The 9,154-nt window shown below is 50.5% G+C and overlaps 1 protein-coding gene across 1 annotated transcript; it reads right to left on the bottom strand.

The window, feature by feature from the left end:
- Positions 1 to 3,388: 3,388 nt before the first annotated feature.
- Positions 3,389 to 5,796, bottom strand: LOC139654654 (uncharacterized abhydrolase domain-containing protein DDB_G0269086-like). Its single transcript, XM_071531781.1, has 2 exons — positions 5,709 to 5,796; positions 3,389 to 5,349 (listed from the first exon to the last, which is right to left on the bottom strand). The coding sequence occupies exons 1-2, from the start codon at positions 5,794 to 5,796 to the stop codon at positions 3,389 to 3,391; spliced, it is 2,049 nt and encodes a 682-aa protein (XP_071387882.1).
- Positions 5,797 to 9,154: the final 3,358 nt, after the last annotated feature.

Raw genomic sequence — 9,154 nt, 5'->3', positions numbered from 1 at the left:
GCTGACCAAAGGCTGGTTTGCAGGATGGGAGTTGCATGGTGAGCCTCTCCATGGTGGCATAGCAATCGTCTGCTTTGCAATTGTCTGGAGTGGTTGTGTGTGTGTGTGTGTGTGTGTCTGTGCGTATGTTATTGTGTTTGGGGGGGGCAAGAAAAAATATTTGCACCGGGGCCAATCACAATTATGTTACACCACTGGATGGAGGGCAGTGTTAAGGTCGAAGAACTAAGAGGCTGTGTCTGCATATAAAGCTTCTAAAGATCAGAAATGTAAGTGGGGGCTATAAGGGCTTTGAAAGTTACAGGAGAATTTTAAAATCAATTCTAAATTTAACTGGGAGTCAATGTAGAGAAGCCAAAATGGGAGAGATGGGATCTCTTTTCCTAGTTTCAGTAAATATTCTGGCTGCTGCGTTTTGAACCAGCTGCAGCCTGGAGAGGGCCTTGCTACTGAGGGTGGAGTAGAGAACTGCAGTAGTCCGGGCAGGAGGAGACAAAAGCATAGACAACTCTCTCAAAGGTCATGGAATGACACAAAAAAACATTATGGAGATATTTCTCAACTGACGGAAACATGAGTTTAGGGTAGAATCAAAAATGATTGAATGATTGAAGTTTTTGGCAGAAGGCAGTGTTTCCCCTAGGATGGAGTTGTAGCAGCGGAGGTGAAGCACGTGCACTTTGCGCGCGTGTGACAATATTTTTTTTGCACACATTTTTTTTTGCACAAATAAGTTTTTGTGTGCTTGCAAAGCGCGCCCTGCCGGGAGGTTTCTATGTGTCTGCTGGCACCAGAAGGGCTCTTGAGGCCTAAGTACATACAGTACATTTGTGCACAGTAATGAGCAGGGGAAATGTCTGTCTAGCTTACATATGAGGTGTCTCAAGATTTAGGAAAATACACTTTTATTGAACATAATAAAAGTATAATCTTTAAAACAATTATTGATATTTATTGTCAATTATTAATTCGTTCTTCTTTTGATCAGCCACTCTTTTAAACTCATCTGAAAATTCAAACATGTGATTTGACAAACAAGCTATTAGTTTATGTGTGACCCATATCACCCAGTGGGTGACCGTTTACATCCACTGGGTGTTAGCTAGCGGCTAGCTAGCTGTCATTCATTCTTCCAATTATTCATTCTTAACGATCCTTTTTTCCAGAATTAACTTGCATCACCACACTGTTGTATTACCAAACAGTGTTAATTTACTTAAATGTAATGACATTCAGGCGTGTAGCACAAAATTCTGGGCCCTATACATAAGCAGTCTCTGTGGGCTATGTCTTTGTCTCTCACGGATCTTTTGAATTTTTTTTTTTACAAATAATTGAGCCAACAACTGTACACATGAATCTGTAGTGGTTATTAGGGTAGCCACTAATGAACTGTTCATACCACATTTAAACAAGTAATAATAATCTGTGATATGTGCTTAAGTCTGCACAGTTTGAAATCTCACCACATTTCAACCCTCCTTTCTCAACATAGCCTACTGTAGCCTACAATTACTCAAATCAAATGATCAAATCTTGTTTTTATAAAAAAAAGAATTAAATCTGACCAGAATGCACCAGTAACAGTAACACATTGAAAAAACAAGGTAAGCTGATATATATGTTTTAAATGAATCTAAAAGTTAAAAATAGAACCATAGGTTATATTTTAATTAGACTCTGCCTCATTGATCACCATGATCTTAAAATTGGAATTATTCTCCTCCTCAGTTCTTGGTTTACTTGGCCTACTTTTAACCCTCTGAAAATGATGGTGGATCATCTGGCATTAACATTACTTTCTTTTGAAGGCCGTTGCGGGTTCAGTTTTTAAGCTGAACCCGCAGCCAGTGGTATCATATGAATCATGCTAGCTTACAGGGTAAGGGCTAAATATCGCTCCAAGTTCAACTGTCTTTACTGCGAGGACCGCGACACCTCAATGTCAAATGATTGTGTCATGGTTCGGCCATGACCTGCCTGTGTGTTTCTTTCTGTGTTCCCTGCCTCCCTTGTGTCTCCGCCTCCTGGTTTGTCTGTCAGTGTGTAGTGTGGGTGTGGCTCCCTCTCTCCCCCAGCTCCTGCTCCCACACACCTGTACCTCATTTGTAATCACCCCATGTGTATATTAGTCTTGTTTCCCCAGTCAGTATTTGTCGGTTCATTGTTCTGTATTGTGTTATGTTTGTGTCAGTTTGTGTAGAGCTCGTGTTTTTGGATTTCCTGTGTCACCTGCTATCTGTTCAATTAAACACCCAGTCTTGGGGTTTGATCACAACCTGCCTCGCTGTCCTGCGTTTGGGTCCTCACCACACCTCCCCGTGACAGAATGAACCGACCAAGACTGGACCCAGCGGACAGCACCCAGCTACCACACAGCCTGCCTTCACCTGGTGAGTCCTGCTTGTCTGTTTGACCTGCGCTCTCAACCCTACCCTCTCGTCCCGGCAGTGGAAGAAAGCTCCGGGGGGTTTCAGCCCCTTTCCCTGCCAGTTTGTCTGGATCCCCAGCACTCTCAAGCCTACCCTCTCGTGTCCCGGCAGTGGAAGAAAGCTCCGGGGGGTTTCAGCCCCTTTCCCTGCCAGTTTGTCTGTATCCCCAGCGCTCTCAAGCCTACCCTCTCGTCCCGGCAGTGGAAGAAAGCTCCGGGGGGTTTCAGCCCCTTTCCCTGCCTGCTTCTGTCTTCCCAGCGTTCTCAAACCTACCCCATAACAGTACGAACTAGCCAACATGGACCCAGCAGACAGGTCTCCTCCCTCTGCAACTGGCATTGAGATGATCTCCCTGTTCACATATTTTGCCCGGCAAGCAGCCTTGTCAGCTAGCCAGCAGCCTAGCTACCAGCCCAAGCCTAGGCCGCAGCAGCCTAGCTACCAGCCCAAGCCTAGGCCGCAGCAGCAGCCTAGCTACCAGTCCAAGCTCCAGCAGCAGCCTAGCTACCAGCCCAAGCCCCAGCAGCAGCCTAGCTACCAGCCCAAGCCCCAGCAGCAGCCGAGCTACCAGCCCAAGCCTAGGCCGCAGCAGCAGCCTAGCTACCAGTCCAAGCTCCAGCAGCAGCCGAGCTACCAGCCCAAGTCCCAGTTTGCTAGCCTCCAGTCTGCTAGCTTTGGGCCTGCTAGCTACCAGCCAGCACTCCAGTCGGTTAGGCTCAGGGTTTTGAGCCTAAAACCTGCCTGTCCTGACCCGGCTTTCCCGGAACCCCTGGTTTCTACAAAGGATCATCTGGGGAGCCGCCCTGATGCCCAGTGGTCATCCTTTGAGGGGACTCGTCTTGCCTTTTTCACAGGGACCCGTGGAGGCACCAAGAGGCGGCGAGGTCCCCGTGGCTCCCGACGCCACTGGCTCACTCAGCAGTCCTGCGCCACAGAGTCTCCGCTACCCAGCGCCACTACTGGGGTCCAGTCGGTCCCTGTTCCCGAGCCGCGGCAATCTCCTGTTCCTGTCGGGCCGCGGCAATCTCCTGTTCCTGTCGGGCCGCGGCAATCTCCAGTCCCTGTTCCTGTCGGGCCGCGGCAATCTCCAGTCCCTGTTCCTGTCGGGCCGCGGCAATCTCCAGTCCCTGTTCCTGTCCGGCCGTGGCAATCTCCAGTTCCTGTTCCTGTCGGGCCATGGCGGTCTCCTGTTCGTGCTGGGTCACAGCACTCTCAGCTTCCTGCGCCGCGGAAGCTCCCTGTCGCCGAGCTGCGGCAGTCACCTGTTCCTGCGCCGTGGAAGCTCCCTGCCGTCGAGCTGCGGCAGTCACCCGTTCCTGCGCCGCGGAAGCTCCCCGTAGCCGAACCGCGGTGGTCTCCTGTTCCTGCACTGCGGCAATCTCCCGTTCCTGTCGGGCCGCGGCAATCCCAGCTTCCTGCGCCACGGAAGCTTCCTGTCGCCGAGCTGCGGCAGTCACCCGTTCCTGCGCTGCGGAAGCTCCCTGTAGCCGAGCCGCGGTGGTCTCCTGTTCCTGCACCATGGCAATCTCCTGTTCGTGCTGGGTCACAGCACTCTCAGCTTCCTGCGCCGCGGAAGCTCCCTGTCGCCGAGCTGTGGCAGTCACCTGTTCCTGCGCCGCGGAAGCTCCCTGCCGTCGAGCTGCGGCAGTCACCTGTTCCTGCGCCGCGGAAGCTCCCCGTAGCCGAACCGCGGTGGTCTCCTGTTCCTGCACTGCGGCAATCTCCCGTTCCTGCCGGGTCGCGGCAATCTCCCGTTCCTGTCGGGCCGCGGCAATCCCAGCTTCCTGTGCCGCGGAAGCTCCCTGTTCCCGCTGAGCCGCGGCAATCTCTTGTTCCTGTTGGGCCGCAGCAATCTCTTGTTCCTGTTGGGCCGCAGCAATCTCTTGTTCCTGTTGGGCCGCAGCAATCTCTTGTTCCTGTCGGGCCGCAGCAGCCTCCTGTTCCTGTGCTGCAAGAGCCTTCTGTTCCAGTGCTGCAAAGGCCTCCTGTTCCTGTGCTGCAAGAGCCTTCTGTTCCTGTGCTGCAAGAGCCTTCTGTTCCTGGGCTGCAGCTGTCTCCTGTTCCCGTCTTGCAGCAATCCGCTGAGCCAGAGGTGCAGCAAATTTCTGTTCCTGTTCTGCTGCAGTCAGCTCTGGCTGTGTTTCAGCAACCCCCTGGTTTCCTGGCTTCACCGGCTCACCTGCTGGGCTCCCAGCTGACACAGTCTGCTCTGCAGCCAGATCCCCAGTTGTCGGCCGCATCTGCCGACGCCCTGCCATTCCCCATCGGCCGTCTCCGACACCAGCCTCCAGTGTCCGGTCCTGCGCTCCAGCCTCCAGTGTCCGGTCCTGCGCTCCAGCCTCCAGTGTCCGGTCCTGCGCTCCAGCCTCCAACGTCCGGTCCTGCGCTCCAGCCTCCGGCGTCCGGTCCTGCGCTCCAGTCTCCGGCCTCCGGTTCTGCTTTCCTGTCTCTGGCCTCTGATCCTGCACTCCAGCCGTTGCCGGCCTCCGGTCCTGTACTCCAGTCTCCGGCCTCCGGTCCTGTACTCCAGTCTCCGGCCTCCGGTCCTGCACTCCAGTCTCCGGCTTCCGGTCCTGCTTTCCTGTCCCCGGCCTCTGATCCTGTATTCCAGTCTCCGGCTTCCGGTCCTGCTTTCCTGTCTCCGGCCTCCGGTCCCGTACTCCAGTCTCCGGCTTCCGGTCCTGCTTTCCTGTCTCCGGCCTCCGGTCCCGCACTCCCGCTGCCGGACTCCAGTCCTGTACTCCTGACACCAGAAGCTGATCTCGCAGCCTGCCCCGACCCGCAGCCGAATCTTCTGGTGTCGGCTGCATTCCCTGACCTCCAGCTGCGTCGCCGACCTCCTGAGCGGTCCCGCCTTCGTCGCCGTCCTCCAGAGCTGTTCCGCCACTCTGGTCGTCCTCCTGCCCGTCCTCCAGAGCTGTTCCGCCACTCTGGTCGTCCTCCTGCCCGTCCTCCAGAGCTGCTGCGCCTACGTGTCCAGCCTCCAGGCCGTCCGCCTGAGGTTTCCTGCTCGGCCTCCGTCCAGCCTCCAGGCCGTCTGCCTGAGGTTTCCTGCTCGGCCTCCGTCCAGCCTCCAGGCCGTCCGCCTGAGGTTTCCTGCTCCATCCTTCTGTTCCCAGGCCACTTGTCCCTGTGTCACCTGCTATCTGTTCAATTAAACACCCAGTCTTGGGGTTTGATCACAACCTGCCTCGCTGTCCTGCGTTTGGGTCCTCACCACACCTCCCCGTGACAGATTGCTTGTAATAACTTTTAGTAGACACTTAATGAGCTCACCTTGTCTCACGTCCTCAGTAACAGATGAGGGACCTGCCGCTGCTCCACTCTCGTGGCTGTTTCTGAAACTGAGGGCCATGTGTTTCATGATGTTAAGCTTTGCTAGGTAATGTTGATAGATATAATGTCATATGACATTGTAGCTATGATGCGGATTCATTTATGATACTGATTCATTTATGTTATACAATGCAAATATGCTCCAAGCTAGATTCCTGGCTGACTTCCTTCAATCTAAACAACTGCTTAAACTGTGTTAGTTGTGCTCACCTTTCTTTTGAAAGAAATTAGTTAGCAGTTGTTTCCCCTCAGTTTGCTTTCTTTCTCTTTCCTTTCTTTCTTTTCTTTTTTGGTACCCTGATTTCCCTTTCTTGGGGAAAGACATGACTCTATCACAGTGCACATTGGTGTTCCAGCATCAGCAGTCACTCGGCTCGATTAGCTGCATTTAGAGATGAATCCTAGTGCAGCGGCGGACGAAACCATTTTGCGCCTTTTGTAAGGGGTGAGAGGGGCCTCAGAGAGCCTCCACTATTTTTTTTTTTTTGATACAAAGGTCAGTCTCTCAACCGATTTATTCAGCCAATTTTAATTTAGTTATGACACTTAGAAATAAAAAATTGCAAACAAAAACAAACTTTTCATTCCAGGTTTTTCGAGGGCCCTCCCCGCATTGGGGCCCTGGGTAGTTAGTCACACTTTTCTATTATTGGGAATCATGAGAACGTTTCAGAGCGACAGACACAGAGCGTTCCCGTAACCATAGCAACTCCCTCTCACTCCTGCCTGTGTGCGCACGGCGCGAGAGGAGAGGGAGAGACAGAAGAGCCGCTGACTGAGATTACTCTGAGCAGCATGCATGGGAATAAATTACAATATAATAATTATATAATAATAATATAATATATATAATAATATGATATAATCACTTGTGTATATTTCTCGCTATTCAGATGGTCTGAATAACTCGCTGCTGCGCTGTGCTGCTCTGTCTCGTCTGTCCTGCTGTCAGTTTCCTTTTTTCAGGTCGCGACGTTATCAGTTATAAATTTGTTTTTCACTGCGTGAGAAAATAGACTTGTGGCGTGAGAGCGTGTGAAAAATGTCAATTGCGTGAGTCTCTTGGTCAATGCGTGAGAGTTGGCAGCCCTGTGAACTCGCTTGTCATTATTATGTATGAAACTGCCAATCAGATTTATTTACTTATCGAAGGTGCCAAAGGTGCCGGAACGCCGTTCCGGATCGTTCCGGCCCACTTCAACCCCTGGCTGTAGACTGCTAATACAGAATAATAGTTCATACATCCATACTGATCGTTCCAGCGTGTCCCATCTCTCTCTCCACCGCTGTCCTCTCCACCGCGCCCACGGCCCACATCGATCCTGCTGATCCAAGCCCCAGGCGCCCTGTTACCCATCGGTGCCGAAAACGCTGTTCGCCGGACACCGGGGGCGCATCGTCGCCGGGACCCCGGCCGAAATCTCGGCCGAAATCTCGGCCGGATCATCGGGAACAAATCGGCGCCCAGCTAGCGGCACTGGGAAAACGGGAAACTTCGGGAAGGTCGGAAATAAGCCCTTGGCGTGATGAAACCTCCATGCTTGTTTGTGTCTCTCTCTCCCCCGACAGAACAGAGGGGCTTCAGGTGGACTGCGGTCGCGCATATGCATCGACATAAACGGTGATATGATATAATTGTATAGATTCTACTTTAGCTTCAGCTTACATGCATGATATTGGTCAGCCTGCTTACTGTGTGGGAGAAACGGGCTCCCGATCTCAGCGGAGAAACTAGACGGCGGAGAAAACAAAACTTAAATTTCTGGCTCTGCGATACTATGATGTGCCACGTGCCACGGCCGACCAATGGTGTAACTTGATCACTCAGTCACTCAGTCAGTCACTCAGTCAGTCACTCAGTCAGTCACTCAGTCAGTGACAGACATTTGCGTTTGTAGGGCTGGCCCCGTTGTTGCGGTCCAGCCAAAAAAAATCATCTTTGAACTGGAACACTAGCTTATAACAGGTGGATATTTAGAGAGCCTCGGTCCACAGAGGGCAGCTGTAATATGTCAGTACAGGTAAGATTCAGTAAAAGCAAAATGTTAAGAAATCAAGTCACAGGTCTCTCTTGTAAAAGAGATTTTTGTCATCTCAATGGGACTTCCTGGTAAAATAAAGGTAAAAAATAAACAAATAAATAAGAAATCTAGTGAAGAAAGAAAGAAACTAGTGTAACACATCATAAATAAGTTAATTTCTTTGGGAGCATTTTCTAGAGAAGTGTCAGTGGTTCTTGAAGAGCAGGAGTTTCTGTAACAGAAGAAACTGCAGTAAGTATCTGCGGCTCAGTGTCTGACAGAAAACAGTTGGCATACATCATCATGATGATTACAGCACAGGGTGAAAAGTACTTAATTTGTGAAGCACTGGCTCCAGTAGAGGTGAAAAAGGTGCTACCAAGTCATTAACGTTACTATCTGTGACCGACGTGAACCAAAATTAAGTTCAAAATAAATCTCATCACCTGGTTAACCGCGAGTAAACCATTGACATGGACCTGGTTAGCGATGTGTGGCATGAACTTAACTCGCTGTTAGAAACACAAGACAACGTTCAACACAACAAGTGGAGCAACACGAGTGGAGCATAAATCACAAATGCAAAGTTTAGTCTATAATCTAGCGAACATTTCTAAGTTAACTTGCCTGTCGTTAACCCATGGATGTGTTAGCTGACTCCAACCAACGTTAGCTTAGCTCAACTTTATTCAGACTGAATCACTTCACATCGGATGTAAGATTTATACAAATAAAGCAAATGTTCTGTGATTGAATAAATGATAGAGTCATACCTGGACGATGGTTTCCCCCGAAGAGCCGAGTCTGCAGCAGCAACAGTCAGTCAGAACCTAGAACGTAGAAACCTGCACATGAACGCGCTGTCGTCACGGTCGCTAGGACAACGCCACTTGACTCGTTCATGTGGGCCAGGCGGGGCCAAGAAAGACACTACTGCGCAGGTGCCCAAACGAGCTCCTTTGATTGGCCAAAAGGGTTCTGTGATCTCTGAACAGTGCCCGCCCCTGGCTCTACAGGTACGAATCCACATTTCACTGAGATATGTGGTGCAAAGGTCAGAGCACGCGGAACTTGTAATTTGTGAGCGAAAAAACAGCATTTGAGATTCGTAGCGGCAGATTCAAGCAGTTGTAGTTATTGACTTGTGTTGAAAAATATCCCAGAAAAAAAAAATATTTGTGAGAAAATATTCTACAGGTGTGCAGCTCTCATTGCATGAATTCACATACTGATTTGCGGATGTGCAAATTTTGTCCATGACTTCACATTATTTGATACGGGTGTGTGAATGTGTTTTGCACCATATTCACTGCAGCAACTGTAGCAAAAATGTGAGCGTATGAGTTTCTTAATTTGTGATTCGTA

The sequence above is a fragment of the Centroberyx affinis genome, unplaced genomic scaffold, assembly GCF_046629955.1.
Source record: "Centroberyx affinis isolate AG114_WGS23_722 - 3 ecotype Tasmania unplaced genomic scaffold, CSIRO-AGI_Caff_v1 ptg000146l_1, whole genome shotgun sequence".
NCBI classification, from domain to species: domain Eukaryota; kingdom Metazoa; phylum Chordata; class Actinopteri; order Beryciformes; family Berycidae; genus Centroberyx; species Centroberyx affinis.
The sequence above is the reverse complement of the archived record's forward strand: the minus strand, read 5'-3'. Positions and strand labels throughout refer to the sequence as shown.

Coding starts and splice junctions, on each gene's coding strand:
- LOC139654654 (XM_071531781.1), bottom strand. CDS start 5,796: ATGAAACACATGGCCCTCAGTTTCAGAAACAGCCACGAGAGTGGAGCA. Junction 5,350..5,708: donor TACTGAGGACGTGAGACAAG/GTGAGCTCATTA, acceptor GTGGCGGAACAG/CTCTGGAGGACGGGCAGGAG.